At 47.3% G+C, this 22,049-nt stretch overlaps 2 protein-coding genes across 5 annotated transcripts; one reads left to right on the top strand and one right to left on the bottom strand.

The window, feature by feature from the left end:
- Nucleotides 1-288: 288 nt before the first annotated feature.
- LOC119929564 (olfactory receptor 13H1-like) lies at nucleotides 289-1,245 on the top strand. The gene has a single exon (XM_038747736.1). It carries the CDS (start codon nucleotides 289-291, stop codon nucleotides 1,243-1,245), a length of 957 nt encoding a protein of 318 aa, XP_038603664.1.
- Nucleotides 1,246-2,530: 1,285 nt separating this feature from the next.
- Nucleotides 2,531-20,284, bottom strand: LOC119929930 (transcription initiation factor TFIID subunit 7-like). Of its 4 annotated transcripts, XM_038748296.1 has the most exons (14): nucleotides 20,107-20,154; nucleotides 18,303-18,429; nucleotides 18,077-18,106; nucleotides 14,260-14,333; nucleotides 11,859-11,937; nucleotides 10,759-10,892; nucleotides 7,735-7,864; nucleotides 7,383-7,441; nucleotides 6,563-6,635; nucleotides 5,850-5,963; nucleotides 5,064-5,246; nucleotides 4,463-4,575; nucleotides 3,468-3,527; nucleotides 2,531-2,841 (listed from the first exon to the last, which is right to left on the bottom strand). In XM_038748296.1, exons 4-14 carry the CDS (start codon nucleotides 14,323-14,325, stop codon nucleotides 2,797-2,799), a joined length of 1,056 nt encoding a protein of 351 aa, XP_038604224.1. In that variant the 5' UTR covers nucleotides 14,326-14,333; nucleotides 18,077-18,106; nucleotides 18,303-18,429; nucleotides 20,107-20,154; the 3' UTR covers nucleotides 2,531-2,796. The 4 variants fall into 4 exon arrangements, with proteins under 4 accessions (XP_038604224.1, XP_038604223.1, XP_038604222.1 ...); XM_038748295.1 differs by lacking the exons at nucleotides 18,077-18,106; nucleotides 20,107-20,154 and adding an exon at nucleotides 20,234-20,284 and having other exon boundaries at nucleotides 18,303-18,417; XM_038748294.1 differs by lacking the exon at nucleotides 18,077-18,106 and having other exon boundaries at nucleotides 18,303-18,417; nucleotides 20,107-20,183.
- Nucleotides 20,285-22,049: the final 1,765 nt, after the last annotated feature.

The raw sequence follows: 22,049 nt of genomic DNA, 5'->3' as shown, positions 1-22,049 counted from the left end.
AACCTAATTCCACCCAAATTTGAACTGCCCTCAGTGACCTAATGACCTCAGACTAGAGACCAGGTTATCCACAGATCCCAGCTCTGAGGAATACAGTTTTGTGTTGGATGCCTCCTGGAAATAAATTATACCATCTGCTCCTTGCCAGATAATGGCTAATGACCAGGAATCCTGGGGACCAATCAAAGTAATTCCCAACCAGCCCCCTTAGAGTCAGAACTCACTGGGCTTGTACTTTCTAAAACTCAAGCTCTTTTTCCTGTGTCTTGGTTCCACAGGTAGGAGAAAATGAATAAACTGAGAGGGGCCAACTACACTGAGGTCACAGAATTCATCCTGGTTGGACTTTCCAATCAGCCCCAAAATCAAATCATTTTCTTCTCTATCTTGCTCCATCTCTATCTGGGAACCGTTGTGGGAAATAGCCTCATCATCATGGTAGTGTGGAAAGAGCCTCGACTTCACACCCCAATGTATTTCTTCCTCTGCAATCTGTCTTTTGTTGACCTGTGTTCCACCACCACCGTGGTGCCTCTGGCCCTTGTCAACTGCCTGAGAGACTGCCCCACTATCCCCTACAATGACTGCTATGCCCAAATGACCATCTCCGTCTTCTGGAGCATGACTGAGTGCTGCCTATTGGCTGTCATGGCTTACGACCGATTCGTCGCCATATCGAACCCCTTGCGTTACACGTTGATCATGACAATGAGGGCTTGTTTCCAGATTGCCGCTACCATGTTGATAAGTAACTTCCTGCTGGCCCTAATTCCTATGGTCACCATACCGGCTCGGTTTTGTGCAGGGCACAATGTAGTGAATCATTTTGTATGTGAGTTGGAGGCCGTTTTAAAGCTGGTCTGCTCAGACACCACTGTCGGTGAGATCCTGATGTTGATAAACTCGATCTTCATCTTGCCCCTCCCTTTTCTGTTCATCCTCCTCTCTTACATCCGGATCGTGGTGGCCATCTTGAAAATTCCCTCCACAGCTGGGCGGAGGAAAGCTTTCTCCACCTGTGGATCGCACCTAACCGTAGTGACCATCTACTACGGGACCCTCATCTCCATTTATCTCAAACCTCAGAACAAAGACAACAAGGACCAGGACAAAATCATCTTTCTATTTTATGGAATAGTTATCCCCATGATGAACCCTCTCATTTATACATTGAGAAACAAGGATATGATAGGAGCCTTGAGAAAGGCAGCTGGAAAAACCAAGCAAGTAAGACTTTCGGTGTGAATTCTGAGTTGAGGTTGATTTGAGAAACAGGTGTAATTCATTACAGGAGAGAAACTAACTAGAATTGATCTATAAGGGCATTTGGAAGGCCAGGATTCTGTCTGGCTCTGCCAGTTGCTGTGAGTCCCTAAATTTATCTGGCCTCAGTTTCCTCATCTGTAAAATGGGGATTCCATACCTATTCTCTAACCTACTTAGATTGTAAGCCCAATGTGGGACTGTGACTGTGACTGAGACTGTGTCTGACTTGATTACCTTGATTACCCCAGTGCGTAGTACACTACTTGGCCTATCAGCGTGAAACAAATAAATTATTACTATGTACATATCACGGCTTACTGGTAAGAGCAAGGGCTTGGGAGTCAGAGGTCGTGGGTTCTAATTCTGACTCTTCCACTTGGCTGTGTGACTTTGGGCAAGTCGTTTAACTTCTCTGTGCCTCAGTTACCTCATCTGTTAAATAGGGATTAAGACTGAGCACCACATGGGACACCCTGATTACCTTGTATCTACCCCAGTGCTTAGAACAGTGCTTGGCACACAGTAAGCACTTAACAAATACTATTATTATTATAAATTAAGCACTTAAATACCATTATTATTATTATAAACTACATAGTTATATTGAAGTCTCTCTCCCACTCTGGAATGTAAGTAAGCTTGTTGTAGGCAGGGAACGTGCTGCCATCTCTTTTGTATTGAATGCTCCCAAGCGATTAGCACACAGTGCTCAGCCCATAGTATGTGCTTAAATACCACTTTTGTTATTCTTCCCGGGGTAGGGAGGGGTTGGGGCCGGAAGGAGGGGGCGGGGGGGGGGGGGTTGGTGTGTCTCTGTGTCTGTGTGTCTCCGTTTGTGGTTTTCACTCAGCATGGAATGGCAGAAACCTGAGGCCTAGCAGAAGCAGAGACCCCTAGTGAGTTGGAGAGAGTGCCATACAACTGGACAGAAAGGAAGAAGGTAACTGAGAACTACCTCCTGTCCCTGGAGCCCACTAGCCCCCTCCCTCCGCCTCTTTGTTTTTCCTCAAAATTCTCCTCTATTCCTAATCTCCAGCAGACTAGGGGCTTCCCGAGCTGGAACCTGTCTAGTGGCTAATGGCCAAGCTCTCTTGAAAATAAGAAGATGGGGCAATTCTCCTTTTATGGGGGACCCCAAAAGGAAGGAGGAGCAGATCTTATGATTCTCCTGATTAGGGGAATTAGAGAAGCTGACCCCAAAGAAGGGAAACCCACAAAGGCTGGATGGTTACCCACAGATCTAAATATGAGGGACCTGACTAGCAAGAAGAACAGTGACATTTTATTTCAGAGATAATCTCTCGGGTGAGCCCTCTAGGGTTTACCAAGTCCAAAGAATTAGAACCTTTTCCCCCCTTTAAATCTTTCAGGATCTGGAGTAGGTTTTGTGGGGAAGGTGGGAAGGGGAGACAACCAAGTGTAAACCCAGCCACATTTGCTCTCAGCTTCAGTCCAAGGGACACCCACTACACCAACTGGGAGAAAAATGCTGAAGTCATCTTGGCCTAGGTCAGATCTCCTCCCACCCCTTTATTGCTGCATGAAGCTCTCCAGCTGTTCCTGCAGGGAGTTGAGCTGTGGAGAGATAGACGCACAGAGTAAACAGGAGGCATTTCTGCAGGCCCCCTAGTACCTGATTTGGGGGGTGGGGGTGGCGGGGGGGTGTCTACCTCAGTAGGAAACTTCTCCCAGACCTACATTTCATCCGAACTGCAAGTCTAGGGTTAGTCTTCTGTGACTCATTCAGTGGTTCTTTGCAGTTTGGAATGTGGATGGGGGCGACAAGGGGCCATCCTGAAGCTATCCAGCCAAGGGGTCAGGTTTTATTCCAGGGAGGCAAAGTGGAAAGAGGGAGAGTCAGAAGACTCAGATTCTAGTCCCAGTTCTGCAACGTGACTTGGGGCAAAGAGCTGAGGGAACTGACGCACAGAGAGGTTGGTGGAGAGCCCTGCTCTCCCTACCTCCTAGGGAGTCCCATATGGGACAGGGACTGAGCCAAACAGATCATGTCTTACCCATCTCCGTACCTAATGAAATAATAATAATAATGAAATGGTGTGGCTTTGATGGTTTTGTCAGACCTATAGTTAGTGCCCGTGTTGGGGGGACTCTGTTATCCGGGGCTGGAGTGACCTCCCATCAGCACCTCGGTTCCACACTCTGGACTGCTCTCACCCCTTCCAGAGTGGGAGCCTCCTCACCTGAAGCTGATCTTGTTCTTCCTTCTTTCTGAGATCGACCAGTGCATTTTCAAGTCGGGCCTGGAAAACAAGTCCCATGAGAAAATAACTGATTTTGGTCACCCGTAAGGAGACGGCAGGGAGGTTACCCAGTGAGAAGGGGAGATTCCTTTCCTTTCTGGCCTCTGATGAGACAGGGACTGGTCTGATCTGTGTACAGTTCTTAGTCAATGCTCAGAACATGCCAAGTGATGATCAACTAGCACAGGAATTGACTTCCCTAGCCATCAGCCACTCAGGACTCTTTCAGTTTGTTCTCTGCCTGCTCTGAGAGATTCCTTTCCTTCCTTTCTTAGCTGAAAGGCTGAACAATGTCTTCACTAAACTATTAGCCTTTTTCAAACTCAGCAGAAAAAGCTCAGATCTTCCATGCCCTTAGCTGACATTTTGTTTGGAATTTGATCCCTACCCCCTCATTAAACTGACTTCTATCTAGTCAAGTGCTTAGCATGGTACTCGCCCCATAATAAGTGTTTCATAAATACCATCATGATCATTACTGCTATTCCCGAACAATAATAGTAATTGTGGTATCTATTAAGCATTTACTATGTGACAAGCACTATACTAAGCTTGGAGTAGATACAAGTTAATTAGGTTCCACATAGGGCTAATAGTCTAAGTAGGAAGGAGCACAGGTATTCAATTCCCATTTTGCAGATAAGGGAACTACAGCACAGAGAAGTGAAATGACTTGCATATGGTCACATGCGAGACAAGTGATGGAACCGGGATTGGAACCCAGGTCGTCCGACCCCCAGACCCATGGTCTTTCTACTAGGTCATGCTGCTTCTTATTTGTATAAGTCATTTGTATGGTGTCTCAACAGTCTTAAAAATCCTCAAGAGCAAAGACTCCATGCATCCTTGACTGAACTCGGCTCGCACAGGGGCCAGCAAAGAGTGTGAGTCTTCAGCGAGCATAGGCACCAGTTGACATTTGTCCCCCACCTTACCTTGAGTGCCATATTTTCCACTTTCTTGATGAGCTCTTCTTGTCGCCTTGCCCTCACCTCGTTCTCCTGAAGTTTGCTCCTTAGGTTATCAATCTGCTCTTGGATCTTCATGGCTGAGGAAAAAAACAACCACCGAAAAAAACCAAAATAAAAAAAAAACAGGCCATAAGAATGGAATCCTTTCATCGGGCTTCTCACTTCAGTCCAAGGGAGTAGCAATCTGAGAGGGTGGACCCCTCCTCATCTTCCCTGGAACCCACCTCCACTAATCTTTCCCCACTGGGGCTCAGCCATGCCACCTTATTGTTTTTTAATGGTATCTGTTAAGTTCTTAGTGTCAAGCACTGTTCTAAGCACTCAAATTGGTACGAGTTTACCAGGTTGGACGGTCCCTGTTCCACATGGGGCTCGCAGTCTATAATGGAGGGAGGAGGACTTACCCATTTTACAGATGAGGTTACTGGGGTTCAGAGAAGTGAAGCGACTTGCTCAAGGTCCCACAGCAAGCGATTGCCAGAGCCTGGATTAGAACCCAGGTCCTCTGACTCCAAGTCCCATGATCTTTCGCCAGGCCATGCAGCTTCTCTCTTCCCTGACCTACCTAGCAAATTGGTTTCCTCCTTTTCCTGGTCCTGCTCATCCAGGTCACTCAGCTGTTCCTCCAGTTTCCTTTCTAACTCCTCCTCCATGTCATTGATATTGAGCTCATCATCCTCATCTTCACTGCTGCTGCTTCTGCTGCTGCTACTGAGGTCATTGAATAACTCACGCAGCTTATCGCGTTCTGGTCATTTCAAGCAGGAAGAACAAACAAAATGAAGCAGATAAAACACCACCCCCGGCCACCCCAGCCTGGCTCTCTCCTCTCCCCCAAACCAGCAAGACACAAAGTACCAATAATCCTGTGTTATTGAAAATCACAGGCATCTTTTCCTGGAGGTGTCACTGTCCTGGGCAATGATGCCTTGTGCTAATCCAGTATCTACCTAGTTGAGCAGAAGACTTGGCAATGGATTTCTCTGAAGGCACTCAGACCTAGTGAGGCTCCTGCTTGGGTCCAGTAATGTGGACCAGTGGTGGAAGCTAAAAGAAGCCAGGACCCTTAATTTTCAGGCCACTGTCCTCCCCAGCAGACTATGTGCTTCATGAGTACTGGAGAATCCAGAAATAGCTTCAAGGTGACCAACGCCAGGTTATCAGAGCCAAATAGATCACCAGGGAAGAGGACCCTCAGTCAATGAATCACATTTATAGAGTGCTTACTGTGTGCACAGTATAGTACTGAGTGCTTAACCCTGGGCTGGGGTCAGGGGAAAGAGGGAGAACAGGGCAGGAGAGACCAGGGGAAAACCCTCCGTGAGTCCCATCTTTGCCTCATCCCATGTACTTGACAAGCTGTGGCCCGACTTGCGGTTGGACACTCCTGGAGGGACGTCAGGACTCAGGAGGGAGTTGGGATTCCCAGCATCCTTGTTTTCCTCATCAGCAACAAGCTCCCAGCCTGAGATCAGGTGCCCTGAGTCAAGGAATAACCCAGCAAAAAGGCCGGTGTACAAGCCAGAGGCACCTAAGGAGCCACTGTCAGGAAGAGCTGCTTGGTGGCATTCGTGCAGAAAGCCTTTGGTGGAATTGGATGGAGGAGAAGGGAGGAGGAGGGAAGGGCATGGTTAGGTGAAAGGAGGGTGGGTATTCTATCCAGGTCTGCGCAAATTCTGATATGGTGGCAAATCTAACCATACTCACATGGGCTTCCTGTGGCAGAGGAGCGCTGGTTAACCCAACCATTTCCAACTCATCCTGGGAGTTAGGGCCTGATAAGGCGTGGGTGAATAAGCAGTGTAAGGCTAAGTGGGCTGTGTAAAGTCTGGGCCTAGTGCAGACCAGAAACAATCAGTCGTATTTATTTCATGCTTACTGAGGGCAGAGCGTTGTTCTTCAATGGGGGTGGGGGGGGGGGAGGGGTAAAGCTCAGTTTTGACCATTTAACTTCCTGCCACTCCACTCCTGTGGACTTTGGGACCTCACAACTCATTCCCTCTGACGAGCTACTTTTCTGGGTCCAGACTGCCCTACTCAGAGGTCTCGGCTGTTAAAGGATACGGACATTGACAGCTTCAGCATCGGTACTCAGCAGCCGCTTCACTTCCTTCTCAATGTCTGGAGACTCAATGTACTGGGTGCAGGATGGGAGCGAAAGCAGAGAATATTCATTCAGTCATATTAATTGGCATTTACTGTGTGCAGAGCACTGTACAAAGTACTTGGGAGAGTACAGCATAACAATAAACAGACACATTCCTAATCCACAACAAGCTTACAGTCTAGAGGATACTCATCCTAGTGTTTGTTAAGTGCTTACTGTGTGCCAAACACTGTACTATGTGCTGGGGTACTCTCCTTCTCTAGACTATAAACTCACTCTGGGCAGGGAAAGTGTCTATTGTTGTATTGTACTATCCCAAGTGCTTAGTACAATGTTCTGCACACAGTAAATACTCAATAAATATGATTAAATGAATCAATTCAGTCTCCGGAAGGGATTCTCCATTTTACAGATGAGGAAAGGGAAGCCAAGAAAAGAGAAATAACTTGCCCAAGGTCACCCAACAGGGAAGTGGTGGAGCTGGGATTAGAACCCAGGACTCCCACCTCTCAGGTCTGTGCTCTGCTCCCCTGGGCCATGCTGCTTCTCTAAGACAAACACCGTCAACCCCCGGATCAGGTGGGGCTGTCCCCTAGCTGTCCATGGAAGAGGCAGTGGTTCAGAGCTTCTTCTTTGAGGCCTCTGCCATCACTCTCACTGATGCCTTCTCCTCCTCCATAGTCAACGCCCCCAGGGAGCCACCTAGCTAGGTCCCCACTCGCTCCCACCCTCCCGCCCAGCCAAGGGTGATCTGTCAGGTGGGGTGCTCCTTCTCACCTTCTTCTTGGCAGTTCTCCTGAACCGCCGCTTCCGGACGTTCTTCAGGGGCCCTGAGACTAGAACAGAGAGGGAGATGGCACCCATCAATCAGGATGGCAGAGGCAGGGAAAGGTGGAGGCAGTCGGGGGCCAAAAAGGAGAAGGCTGTGGGATGAAAAGACGTGTTGGCCACTGGGGCCCTTTGGGCAGGGCAGGGTTGACCTCTGCAGTCAGGTTCAGAATGGGCCCTTTGCCTGCTAGACTGGACAGGAGACCTGAGAGCTCCAAAGGTAAGAGAAAAGACTTGAAAGGATTGGAGGGGGATGTCCTCTGATGAAAAGGTCAAGGCCAGCCAAGAGTCTGGGACTTACTGCCATGGTCCAAGATGAACCTCTTCTCTCTCTCGGCCATTTTGTTGGCTGCCGGGTCTGTGGGGACAGAGGATTTTTCTGGAGGAGGGAAAAGGTCTCCTTCCTCTCCTTCCTCTGTGCACACCAGCACCTAAACAATCCAGAATAATAATAATAATAAATTATGGTACTTATTAAGCATATACTATGTACCAAGCACTTTTCTAAGCACTGAGGTAGATGTAAGAAAATCGGGTCGGACACAGTCCCTGTCCCACGTGAGACTCAAACTCTTTATTCCCATTTTACAGAAGGCAAAGGGCGGCAACAGTCCAGCCATAGAAGCCACATGGGGAGGCCCATGGAGAGGAAAGGGAAATGAGTTTGTGACTTTCAGAAAGCCAGACAGGACTCAGGCAAGCTTTGGGCAGCTAGAATACTCACTTCTGGGGAGGAAGGAGCCTATGGGGGACACAGATCCAGGCTCTCGTATGGTCTAAGAAGATAACACCTGCATCAACCTCCTCACTGGTCTCCCTGCCTCCAATTGCTCTCCTCACTCTGCTGCCCAGATCATTTTTCTAGAACACAATGTCTCCCCACTCTCCCAATAATTTCAAACGGCAACCCATTCTTCACTGCATCGCGCTGAAACTCCTGACCTTCGGCTCAAATCAATCAATTGTGCTTATTGAGCACTTACTGTGTGAACAGCACTGTACTAAGGGCTTGGCGGAGTACACTATAAAGAGTTGGGAGTCACATTCCCTGCCCACATCGAGCTTACAGTCTAGAAGGGGAGACAGACATTAATATAAGCTGTGGATAGTACATTAGGCTGATGGAGGGGTGAATAAAGGGTGCAAATCCAAGTGCAAGGGTGATGCAGAAGGTAGAGAAGAAATGAGGGCTTCTTGGAATAAGGCCTCTTGAAGGAGCTGTGCCTTCAATTAGGCTTTGAAGGAAGGGAGAGTGATTATCTGTAGGATATAAAGAGGGAGGGCATCCCTCTAAACTGTGAGCTCATTGTGGGCAGGGATTGTGTCTGTTTGCTGTTATGTTGTACTCTTCCAAGAGCTTAGTATACTGTTTTGCACAAAGTAAGCGCACAATAAATATAATTGGATGAATTCCAAGTCAAAGGCAGGACATGGGCGAGAGGTCAGAGGCGAGAATTTATTTTACTTATACATATTTATTCTATTTATTTTATTTTGTTAATATGTTTTCTTTTGTTGTCTGTCTCCCCCTTCTAGACTGTGAGCCCACTGTTGGGTAGGGACCGTCTCTATATGTTGCCAACTTGTACTTCCCAAGTGCTTAGTACAGTGCTCTGCACACAGTAAGTGCTCAATAAATACGATTGAATGAATGAATGAATGAGAAAGACAAGATTGAGGTACAGTGAGTGGACTGGCATTAGAAGAGCAAAGTGTGCATGCTGGGTTGTAGTAAGAAATCAGGAAGATAAGGTAGGAGAGAAAAAGGTAATTGAGGGCTTTAAAGCCAGCGGTAAGGAGCTTCTGTTTGATGCAGAGGTGGACGGGCAACTACTGGATGTTCTTAAGAAGTGGGGAAACACGGACTGAACGTTTTTGTAGAAAAATGATCTGGGCAGCAGAGTGAAGTATGGAGTGGAGTGGGGAGAGACAGGAGGCAGGGAGATCAGCAAGGAGGCTGACGCAGTAATCAAGTTGGGATAAGATAAGTGCTTGGCTTTCAGGCACTCAATCAGCTCTCTCCTCCTTTCCTCTGACTACCCCCCAAGTTGCCCTCATGCTAACCTACTTTCTGCCTAGTTCTCGTCTCTCCCACTGCCACCCCCTTGCTCTCACCCTCCTTCCTGCCCAGAACTCTCTCCCCCTTCATACTCGATAAACCACCCTCTTACTATCTTCAAGACCTTTTCGAATTCACAGCTTCTCCAGGAAAACTTCCCTGACAGATTTCAAATCTCTCCATGGCCACTTCAGCACTTCTGTACATAACCTGATTATTTAAGCACTAACTCATGTCCAGATCCCCTTTTCATTCCTCCTACCTGTAACTTACATTAGTGTCTGGCTCCCCAGCTAGACCATATATCCCTTGAGAACAGGGACTGTAACTATGAATTCAATTTTACCCTCCCAAGCACTTAGTATGGTTTTCTATACACAGGAGGCACTCAATAAATACAACCAACTGAATGATCAGCAGTGGGGACTTGGTGGGTCAGTGCCAGACTGCACCTCCACTCAAAGGAGTTATTGCAGGCGGCTCTAGAAGAGCCAAGGGAAAAGCAGGATGGCCAAATGGAAAGAGCACAGGCATGGGAGTCAGAGGACCAGGGTTCTAGTTCCAGCACGGCCAATTTCTTGCTGTGTGACCTTGGACAAGTCACTTCACTTCTCTGTGCCTCAGATCCTCAATTGTAAAATGGAGATTAAATACCTATTATCTCTGCTACTTAGATTGTGAGCCCCATGTAGGATGGGGACTGTGTCCAACCTAATTAACTTGTCCCTACCCGACTGTTTAGAATGGGGCTTTAAAAATACCATAAAAAGACCCCCAGTGGCCTTGGGTTACTAGAAGTGGGCAACCCCGCCATGCCACAAGCAGTTGTTTCCAGCTTCTCTTGTTGACCAAACAGCTCATCTCAAACTCCACCCCTCTGGCTGGGAATCAGCAGTGATAAGATGGTGGTATTTGTTAAGCACTCACTATCCACCAGACACTGTACTGAGCGCTGGGGTGGATACAAGCAAATAGGGTTGGACACAGACCCTGTCCCACATGGGGCTCACTTTCTCAATCCCCATTTTAGAGCTGAGGTAACTGAGGCCCAGAGAAGCGAAGCGACTTGCCCAGGGTCACCCAGTGGACAAGTGGCAGAGTCAGGATTAGAACCTATGACCTTCTGTCTCCCAGACCACTGCTCTATCCACTTCTCTAAGGAGGCGTTCCCAAATGCAGAGGAACACTCGATGGAAAGGAAAGGAAGGTCCGGGAGGACTGGGGGCTTGGCATGTACCAGGAGCTTACTGGTAGGTCCATCCATACCTGACTGATGTCTGCGGTCTTGTAACAGGTTTTCTTGTCGATGGTCTTTAAGCTTTCGACGTTGCATGGCAGGTCGACCACCTTAGCAACCAGGGAGATGCCGTCCACCTGAACGATCCCGTCACACCTGTGGGCTGCAAACAAACCAGGGAGAACCCCACCTCATCACCTCCCCGACGCCTCCATCACCCCAGTCACTGGTCGAACGATTAGGATTGGCTTCATTATCTCAAAGCGAGAGCCTACTCTAGTTGGTTTCCGATAGTGATATAATAATAATTGTGGCATTTAAGTGCTTACTATGTGTCCACCGCTGTTCTAAGCGCTGGGGTGGATCAGGTTGGACCTAGTCCCTGTCCCACATGAGGCTCACAGTCTTAATCCCCATTTTACAGATGAGGTAACTGAGGCATAGAGAAGTTAAGTGACTTGTTCAAGGTCACACAGTAGACAAGTGACGGAGCAAGATTAGAACCCAAGAACTTCTGATTCCCAGGCCCGTGCTCTATCCACTGCGGTGTTCATCTCTCCCACCCGTGGTTACTACCCTAGCTGGAACAGATTCCTGCCAAATGCCTGCTGCAACTGTATGGAAGACTCTGGACTAAACCAACATGGAGGTCGGTATTTCCGCCCCACCCCAGTGGAAATGATTTCCTCTGACTCAAATCCACCTTGAGCCACCATCACAAACCAAAGTGCTCAGCTGGGGAGACGTGCAGGGGAGGGAGGGAGGGAAGAGGCACAAAATGCAAAGGAAGAAAGATGGGAGACACACAAGGTCTCTGCTCTACTTCGCTGTACTGATGCGTGTAGTCCCGCTTCTCCAAGATGGTGGTAGGACATGAAATCGGGATCATGTGGAATGGATGGAATGTGTCATTCTCTTTTCTGATCCAGACTTCCAGCCCAAAGTCTTTAACAAAGGCCCCGTCAGGGCCCAGGCACTGCTACCCTTTCCCAGGTCACCAGAGAAAAAGCAACATCCCTGGTTTCTCGGCTTCTTGGGTTTCCCCAGCTGGAAACTGGGCTGGCTACCTCCCACGATCTTCCTACCATCAGGGACCAGAGGGCCTGGAGTGCACGCCCTTCTTACTTACGATGTATTTCAATGGTCAGTCTGCCCTTGGAGCCGACATTTCCGGCCTGAATTATCCGTCTCACTGTGGTGGCGTGTTCCTGAAAGGCAGAGGGAGAGTAGATGGGTCAGTCTAGGTGCAGTGGATTAACAGTTTTCCTGCTACATTGTTCTAGAGTCAAGTTCCCCCCGCACCTGACCTATGTAGAATTTATCAATCCCCAGTATGACGTGAAGCTTCTTTTCAATTAGTGTGCAACTTTCTCAGTCTGGAAAGTTTAGATCTTAGACCTCAGTGGCTCAAGAAGTTCTCATACAGTTTTCTGGTAGGCTGGAGTTCCTGTCCCCAGGGTGGGTGGGCAGCACAGTTGGCCTGGGCTCTGACAGGAGCTTTGAAGGTGGCAAACTGCCAGCCTCTGTGACATCACCAGAGGCCAGGAGAGGTCCTGGTGGCAACCACTCCCAGAAAAGACTCGATTGAATGTGTCAGTTGATATCTATCTCTGTTTTTTATGGTATTTGTTAAATGTTTACTATGTGCCAAGCATTTTTACTCTATTTATTTATTTATTTTATTTGTACATATCTATTCTATTTATTTTATTTTGTTAGTGTGTTTGGTTTTGTTCTCTGTCTCCCCCTTTTAGACTGTGAGCCCACTGTTGGGTAGGGACTGTCTCTATATGTTGCCAATTTGTACTTCCCAAGTGCTTAGTACAGTGCTCTGCACATAGTAAGCGCTCAATAAATACGATTGATGATGATGATGATGATTGTACTAAGCGCTGGGGTAGACATAGGATAATCGGGTTGGACACAGTCCTTGTTCTTCGTGGGGCTCCCAACTAAAATGGAGGGAGAATTTAATCCCCATTTTACAATCAGTGATATTTATTAAAGGCTTGCTATATGCAGAGCACTATACCAAGCACTTGGGAGAGTACACCACAACAATAAGCAGAAACATTCCCTGCCCAAAATGAGTTTACAGTCTAGAGGAGGAAACAGATATTAAAATAAGTAATTTCTAATATATAAAGATATGTACATACAGAGGAGGAAACTGAAGCACAGAGAGGTGCTTTGGACCCCGATTTTTTTTTTGTTATGATATTTGTTAAGTGCTTACTACGTGCCAGGCACTGGGGTAGATACGAGCTAATCAGGTTGGACACAGTCCATGTCCTATATGAGGCTCACAATATTAAACCCCCCCCCCCATTATTACAGATGAGGTAACTGAGGCGCAGAGAAGTGACACACAGCAGACAAGTGGCAGAGCCACGATTAGAACCCACTAATCGTGCTCTTTCCACTGGGCCGTGCTGCTTCCCCTATCCGTTGGCAATGTTTGCGCCCCAAAGGGGAACTGGAGGGTGCTATTGCCCTCCAAGGGAGTGGGAAACCAGGTCCTGAATCACCAACTCCTTAGAGCAGCACAGCAGTGTCTTTGTCTCCAGCCGTAGAAGGTAGCTTCAGGTATTTGGACACGGGGGAAGGGAACACATGCAGGAGGACGGAGACGGGCTGCTTAAAGAAGATGCACGGACATTTGAGCCCATTGGGTGCCGGGTGGGCTCAGGCCCGGTTGGTCTCACGCTAAGTCCCTACAAGTGGTTGATCTTCCCTAAACCTTTAGCTGTGGGGAACCGTCTTGCCATCAACCAGAACGGGTACGCATGGTGGTTCCTCCAAAGCAGTAGACCCTTGAGAAACTTGATCGACCCCAGCACTGAGCCAGGGGCTTGGCATGTAGGGAGTGCTTATTATTAATAATAATAATAATTCTGGTATTTGTTAAGCGTTTATGCCAGGCACTGTACTAAGTGCTGGGGTGAATACAAGCAAAGCAGGTTGGACACAGTCCCTGTCCCACATGGGGTTCACAGTCTTAATCCCCATTTTACAGATGAGGTCACTGAGGCATGGAGAAGTGACGTGACTTACCCAAGGTCACACAGCAGACAAGTGGCGGCCAGGATTAGAATCCATGACCTTTTGACTCCCAGGCCAGTGTTCTATCATCATCATCAATTGTATTTATTGAGCGCTTACTGTGTGCAGAGCACTGTACTAAGCGCTTGGGAAGTACAAGTTGGCAAAATATAGAGACAGTCCCTACCCAACAGTGGGCTCACAGTCTAAAAGGGGGAGACAGAGAACAAAACCAAACATACTAACAAAATAAAATAAATAGGATATGTACAAGTAAAATAAATAAATAAATAGAGTAATAAATATGTACAAACATATATACAGGTGCTGTGGGGAAGGGAAGGAGGCAAGATGGGGGGGTTGGGGAGGGGGACGAGGGGGAGAGGAAGGAAGGGGCTCAGTCTGGGAAGACCTCTGCTTCTCTACAAATCCCACCATTAGGATTACTATTATTTCTCCTTTGTGTCTTGGGAGAAAGGGCTACTTACCGGAGGTAGGCGCAGCATAAACTGGCTCTCCATCTCGGGGGAAACATCATCCTTTCTCTTGCTCATTTTTTGTCCTTGAGCCAAAAAAAAAGACCAAAAAAAAAAAGGGTCACTGCCTGTTCCCAGCTGCTGGTGACCCTAAGAGTGGTGGATTGGTTAAAGGTAGCTGAGACCAGCTTCCTGGTTAACAATAACCAGCTCCGTGCCCGGGACTCTCCAAGGGTGGCTGGCACACAACTTCGGCCTGGGGCAGCAAGAATTCCAGATTCTCTCGCCCTTTGCTTCCCACTCCCAGATCTGCCAGAGGCCTCAATCCCATATTCTGCATTCATTATGGAACACGTTCCAGGCGGAGAATTCAGGTCCCACCGATTCCCTTCAAACCCGGCTTCTTACACGGGACAAAAGCTTCAACTCAAGTCTCTGGACTGTAGCCTTCTTGTGGGTAGGGAATGTGTCTACCAACTCTGTGGTACTGTACTCTCCCAAGCACTTAGTACAGTGCTCTGCACACAGAAGCGCTCAATACCATTGATTGATTGAAAGGAGGGGACTCCTCTCTCCTCCCCTATAAGAGGGAGTTTGGAGATTCTCCTGACAGTAAGCTTCTTGTGGGCAGAGATCGGGTCTACCAACTCTGTTGTACTCTCCCAAGCAATTAGTACACTGTTGTGCACACAGTAAGTGCTCAGCAAATACCATTGATCGATTCTGCCACCCGATCCAGCAGGATCCTCAGTTTCTCTCCCAACATCTAGCCCCAAGGAACACCTTCCAGAAGCCATCACCACCCCAACATACACACCACCACCATTCCCCACCCCTTTCCTGGGCTACACCTAGGGAGGGACTTGGAAGGCTAAAGCCAAAGAGCAGAGAGAAAATTTACCCGCTTGCTGCACAATCTTGGATATGGGTGAAGGTGATGTGTGCAGCTTTACAATAGGACCTGAAGACTATAAATGCCTCGTGGGCAGGGATCTCGCCTACCAACATCTGTATTGTACTTTCCCAAGTGCTTAGTTCAGGGCGCTGCACACAGTAAGTGATCAGTAAATATCGTTGGTTGATTAGTTAGCGACGATTCTATCAGCCCGCCCAGAGTTTTTATCAAGTGATCACCTCAAACCAAGTAGAGGAAGGCAGAGGAGATGCAAGAGTTTCAGCGCCATGGGATTTGGGTTGCCACGATACTAATACGAATATGCAGCATAAGCTAGTGAACAGAGCACAGGCCTTCGAGTCAGAAGGCCCGGATTTCTAAATCCGGTCAGTTGCTGTCCCACTTGGAACTTAGAGAAGCAGGGTGGCTCAGTGGAAAGAGCGTGGCCTTTGGAGTCAGAGGTCATGGGTTCAAATCCCGGCTCTTCCATTTGTCAGCTGTGTGACTTTGGGCAAGTCACTTAACTTCTCTGTGCCTCAGTTACCTCATCTGGAAAATGGGGATTAAGATTGTGAGCCCCACATGGGACAACCTGATCACCTTGTATCCTCCCCAGCGCTTAGAACAGTGCTTTGTACATAGTAAGTGCTTAACAAATGCCATCATTATTATTATTATTCTTAATCTAAATGGGAAGGAGGAGGATTTAATCCTCATTTTACAGATGAGGCACAGAGAAGGTATGTGACTTGCCCAAAGTCACAACGGCAAGACATTGGCAGAGCGAGGATTAGAACCCAGGTCCTGATTCCCAGCTCCGTGTTCTTTCCATCAGGCCAAGTTGCTTCTTCTCTGGGGAGATCTCTGGAGTGGACTGGGCAGACCTAGGATGAGGCAGGCGGGTCGACAGTTTGTTTGATAGGGCTCTGGGGAGAAGAGAAGCTCTTGCCCAACCCTGGAGCCTCGTGAGAACAAGTTAGGAATACAACAGCAACCAAACCACAGGGAGGGATCAACTAGATTGCAAATAATAATAATAATAATATTAATAATAATAATAGTGGTATTTGTTAAGTGCTTACTATGTGCCAAGCACTGTTCTGAGCACTGGGGTAGATACAAGGTAGTCAGGTTGTCCCACATGGGGCTCACAGTCTTACTCCCCATTTTACAGATGAGGGAACTGAGGCACAGAGAAGTTAAGTGACTTACCCAAGGTCACACAGCAGACAAGTGGTGGAGTTGGGATTAGATCCCAAGCATGTGCTCTTTCCACTGAGCCACACTGCTTCTCTATCTTGTAGACAGGGATTGTATCTACCAATAAAAAGCAATGAGACCTAGTGGAAAGAGCACAGGCTTGGAAGTCAGAGGTCCCACATTCTAATTCAGGTTCTACCACTTGCTGTGTGACCTTGGGCAAGTCACTTGACTTCTCTTTGCCTCAGTTTCGTCAACTGGAAAATGAGGATTTAATACCTGATCTCTCCTACTTAGACCCATGTGTGTCAGGGACTCTGACTTTTTTTTTAATGGTATTTGTTAAGCACTTACCGTGTGCCAGGCTCTGTTCTAAACGCTGAGGTAGATACAAGGTAATGATGTAAGACAAAGTCTATATTTCACCTGGGGCTCACAATCTTAATCACCATTTTATAGAGGAGGTAATTGAGGCACAGAGAAATTAAGTGACTTGAGTAACTTTAAGTTAGTGCTTAGAACAGTGCTTGACACAGAGTAAGCACTTAATCACCATAAAAATTACATTGTACACAGGAAGTGTACCGTTGTTGGGTAGGGACTGTCTCTATAATGTTGAGGACTTGTACTTCCCAAGCGCTTAGTACAGTGCTCGGCACACAGTAAGCGATCAATAAATACGATTGAATGAATGAATAAGTGCCCAATAAATACCATTAATTGACTGAGAGGGGATTCCCTTTTGTCTTCCACCCCTTTTCTCTTCCTCTCCCCATCTTTGATAATCCCCCTCCACACTTGCTCCCTTTATTCACCCCTCCAGCTCCACTGATGTACATATCTGTAATTTATTTATATTAATGCCTGTCTCCCATTCTACATTGTAAGCTCATCATGGACAAGGAACGTCCACAATTGTACTTTCCCAAGCGCTTAGTACAGTGCTCCATAAATACAACTGACTGACTGTAAGCTTGTTAATGGCCAGGGAATGGGTCAACTTATTCTATTGTATAGTACTCCCCTAAGTGCTTAGTACAGGGCTCTGCACTTAGTATGTGCTCAATAAATGATTGATTGCTTAATTCCACCCCAGTTCTGTAACCCAGCCCAAACTGACTGCCCTGCCTCGTCCCCCTCTCCATCCCCCCATCTTACCTCCTTCCCTTCCCCACAGCACCTGTATATATGTATATATGGTTGTACATATTTATTACTCTATTTATTTATTTATTTATTTATTTTACTTGTACATTTCTATCCTATTTATTTCATTTCGTTGGTATGTTTGGTTCTGTTCTCTGTCTCCCCCCTTTTAGACTGTGAGCCCACTGTTGGGTAGGGACTGTCTCTATGTGTTGCCAATTTGTACTTCCCAAGCGCTTAGTACAGTGCTCTGCACATAGTAAGCGCTCAATAAATACGATTGATTGATTGATTGCTCCAAATGAAAAGTTGATGCCCCAGGCAGTGACAAACCCTGCTTCCTATCCCCTTTTTTACTTAAGTGCCTAAGCAAACTTTCAGGTTTGTCTTTCCAGTTTTGCCATCTCAGGGGGGTACGGCCCATTCCGGCCACTTGCCTTTCCAGCAGTTAAATCCTCAGCTGGGGGAGACACAAGCAAATAAAACAGCCACCCAGTGACCTCAGACAGCTTGCCAGGTGACCCACTCAAAACGGGGATACCATGGTTACAGAGGAAGGAGGGAGCCAGAACTTTTTCAGAGGCTCACCTGGGTTTTCCGCCTCAGAGGAGAAGCCAACTGCAGATGGGGCAGGGGGGGAGAAAGGTCTCAGATTATCTGTTATTCGCTTTAAATATCTCCACCTGAGTTGTCTTTGGACAACCCCTGGCATGTGACCAGTTCTCAAGGCATGGCCCTCCCTTTTACCATCTATTTCCTCACCCTTCCTCTCCGGCCCCATTAGCTCCTCTATTAGACCTAAAATGGAGCTCACCTCAGGTGTGAACTTGATCGTTCATTTGGAGACAAAAGAAAGACATCATATCCCCCTCGTGCCTCGGACGTTGCCCTCCGGAAAGCAGAGAACGGCTCTAACTAACGGCCATTGTCTGTAAAAAAAACTGCAAGAGCTAATTGTACAACACTCTGTTGGACACTGCCCGGGGGGCAAGGCTGGGAGGGTGAAGAGGAGTGGGGGTGGTCGGCAAGTACAGGAAAATACCGATGGGGTCGGTGCCCTCAGAATAATAATAATAATAGTATTTGTTAAGTGCTTACTATATACCAAGCACTTGTTCTAAGCGCTGGGGTAGATACAAGGTAATCAGGTTGGGCACAGTCCCTGGCCCAGTTGGAGCTCACAGCCATTCATTCATTCAATCGTATTTATTGAACGCTTAGTGTGTGCAGAGAACTGTACTAAGCACTTGGGAAGTCCAAGTTGGCAACATCTAGAGACGGTCCCTACCCAACAGCGGGCTCACAGTCTAGAAGGGGGAGACAGACAACAAAACAAAACATATAAACCAAATAAATAGAATAAATATGCACAAGTAAAATACATAGAGTAATAAATATGTACAAACATATATACAGGTGCTGTGGGGAGGGGAAGGAGGTAAGGTGGGGGAATGAGGAGGGGGAGAGGAAGGAGAAGGCTCAGTCTGGGAAGGCCTCCTGGAGGAGGTGAGCTCTCAGTAGGGCTTTGGAGGGAGGAAGAGAGCTAGCTTGGCAGATGTGCGGAGGGAGGGCATTCCGGGCCAGGGGGAGGATGTGGGCTGGGGGTCGACGGCAGGACAGGCGAGAACGAGGCACAGTCTTAATCCCCATTTTACAGATGAGGTAACTGAGGCCCAGAGAAGTGAAGTGACTTTCCCCAGGTCACACAGCAGACAAGTGGCAGAGCTGGGATTAGAATCCACGACCTTCTGACGCCCAGGCCCATGCTCTAACCACTAGGCTTCTCTTCTCCTCTCTGTCCCCATCTGCCCAGGCAGAGCCTTGACTTTTGTACTTTGCCAAAAGTTACAGCTTGCAGTGCCAAGGCTCAGCGTGGCATACGTGTTGGGGCATCACTAGGGGCAAAGGAGGCTGACTTTTGACACATGGAAAGTTTCAACCTTTTACTAGGCGTTAGTGAAAACCAACAGGCAAATCCTGATTTAAAACCTGATTGCGACCATTCAACAGGTTAAAATAAAAGCAGTGTGGCTTACTGAATAGAGCATTGGCCTGGGACTCAGAAGGACCTGGGTTCTAATTCCCCCTCTCCAAGGGCAAGTCACTTACTTCTCTTGGCCTTAATTGCCTCATCTGTGAAATGGCAGTTAAGATTGTGAGCCCCATGAGGGACAGGGTCTAAGTCCAACCTGATTATTTTGTATCTACCCCAGCGCTTAGTACAATGCCTGACACACAGTAAGTTACTTCCCAAGCGCTTAGTACAGTGCTCTGCACACAGTAAGCGCTCAATAAATACGATTGAATATGATTGAATGAATGAACAAAATACCATTTAAAAAAAAGGTTTCACACCCAACCGAGACTAAACACCCCCAAGCCTCGGATCTCAGTAGGACGTTAAGGGGCTCTTCTTTTCACCACCTATAAACCCAACTCCTGCAGTGGGGAAACCTGCAATGGGGACTCCTGCAGTGGGGAAACCAGAGCCCCAGGCAAAACTTCACCACACCAGGGTTCACTGGGTTTAGGTGGAAGAAAATATTAAAATAATCCCCTGCGGGGCCTGCTCGGGTGGTGATCCGAACCATCCCCACACTTCTAGTTGGATACTTCACCTTCATCACAGCCTTTACTGTGACGCACTGTGTGGAGAACACTGTTGTGCTACATATTTGGGAAGAAACGTTAAAAATGCGTTCCCCACTCTCAAATCAGTTACCCAGAAACAGTCATTTTTTTTACCCCAAAGTCGGCCTGACCCCAGGCAACGGCCCAGTTCTCACAAGAACCGGAAAAAACCAGAAATCTCAGGCCTGGCCTTCAAACTGCTCCCTATCTGCACCTGATTGGCTGAGCCCCAGTTCTCCCAATGGGTGAAATCCACTCTTTCCAGGGGGCCCCCCTCAGCTCCTGAGCAATTCTGGGATATGTAGTCCTTAGACTGAACTTTCTTTTGTCGCTAGGGGTTACTGAAATAATTTCCCTAACCCTCTTAAAGACAGTATGTTTCTCAAAATCTATTCACTCTATCAATCATATTTTCTTGAGAGCATACTGTGTCCAGAGCCATACAGTAGTAAGAGTACCAAGCTCCTGGGAGAGTACACTATAACAGAGTCGGTAGACACATTCCCTGGCCACAAAGACTTGAAGGGGGAGACAGACTTTAATATAAATAAATTAATTACAGATGTGTACATAAATGCTGCGGGGCTGAGGAAGGGATGAATAAAGGGTCCAAGTGCAATGGTGACGCAGAAAGGAGGACCTAGTGGGGTCAGGAGGAAGGAGATGTGTCTTCAATAGGGCTTTGAAGGTGGGGAGAGTGATCATCTGTCGGATATGATGAGGGAGGGCGTTCCAGTCCAGAGGCAGGATGTGGACAAGAGATCAATCAATCAATCAATCAATCAATTGTATTTATTGAGCGCTTACTGTGTGCAGAGCGCTTGGGAAATACAAGTTGGCAACATATAGAGACGGTCCCTACCCAACAGTGGGCTCACAGTCTAGAAGGGGGAGACAGAGAACGAAACCAAACATATTAACAAAATAAAATAAATAGAATAGATATGTACAAGCAAAACAAACAAATAGAGTAACAAATATGTACAAACATATATACATATATACAGGTGCTGTGGGGAAGGGAAGGAGGCAAGGTGGGGGAGATGGAGAGGGACAGGAGGGGGAGAGGAAGGAGGGGGCTCAATCTGGGAAGATCTAAAGCAAGATAGACAAGATTGAGGTATTGTGAGTAAGTTGACGTTGTATATATATTTTTATGGCATTTATTAAGAACTTACTATGTGCAAAGCACTGTTCTAAGTGCTGGGGAGTTTACAAGGTGATCAGGTTGTTCCACGAGGGGCTCACAGTCTTAATCCCCATTTTACAGATGAGGTAACTGAGGCACAGAGAAATGAAGTGACTTGCCCAAAGTCACACAGCTGACAAGTGGCGGAGCAGGGATTTGAACTTGATGACCTCTCACTCCAAAGTCCGTGCTCTTTCCACTGAGCCACAGTGATATTTTATATTACCGCTGTAACTGTTCCATTCAAAATTTGGGACTAATAAAGAGGGCAGTGTTATTTTAGCCCAAATAGATCAACACATTTTATTTTCAGTTCCTACCTTAAAATCCCATGATCATTTTTTTCTGCCCCCTGGTGTTCCTTGTGTGAACTACTCCGTAGACGTTTACGATCCCGAGCCACTTTGCAGAATTGTGACAATATAATAATAATAATAATAATAATAATGGCATTTGTTAAGTGCTTACTATGTGCAAAGCACTGTTCTAAGCGCTGGGGAGGATACAAGGTGATCAGGTTGCCCCACAGTCTTAGTCCCCATTTTACAGATGAGGTAACTGAGGCTCAGAGAAGTGAAGCGACTTGCCCAGGGTCACACAGCAGACATGTGGCGGAGCCGGGATTCGAACCCATGACCTCTGACTCCAAAGCCTGGGCTCTTTCCGCTGAGCCACGCTGCTTCTCCAGTCAACCGGATTTAAACCTGACAATTTGGTTTTCAGCCGGACTGTCCTCTGCCC

Source organism: Tachyglossus aculeatus, chromosome 6 (genome assembly GCF_015852505.1).
Source record: "Tachyglossus aculeatus isolate mTacAcu1 chromosome 6, mTacAcu1.pri, whole genome shotgun sequence".
Classification (NCBI taxonomy): Eukaryota; Metazoa; Chordata; class Mammalia; order Monotremata; family Tachyglossidae; genus Tachyglossus; species Tachyglossus aculeatus.
This window is presented reverse-complemented; position numbering and strand designations above follow the sequence as displayed.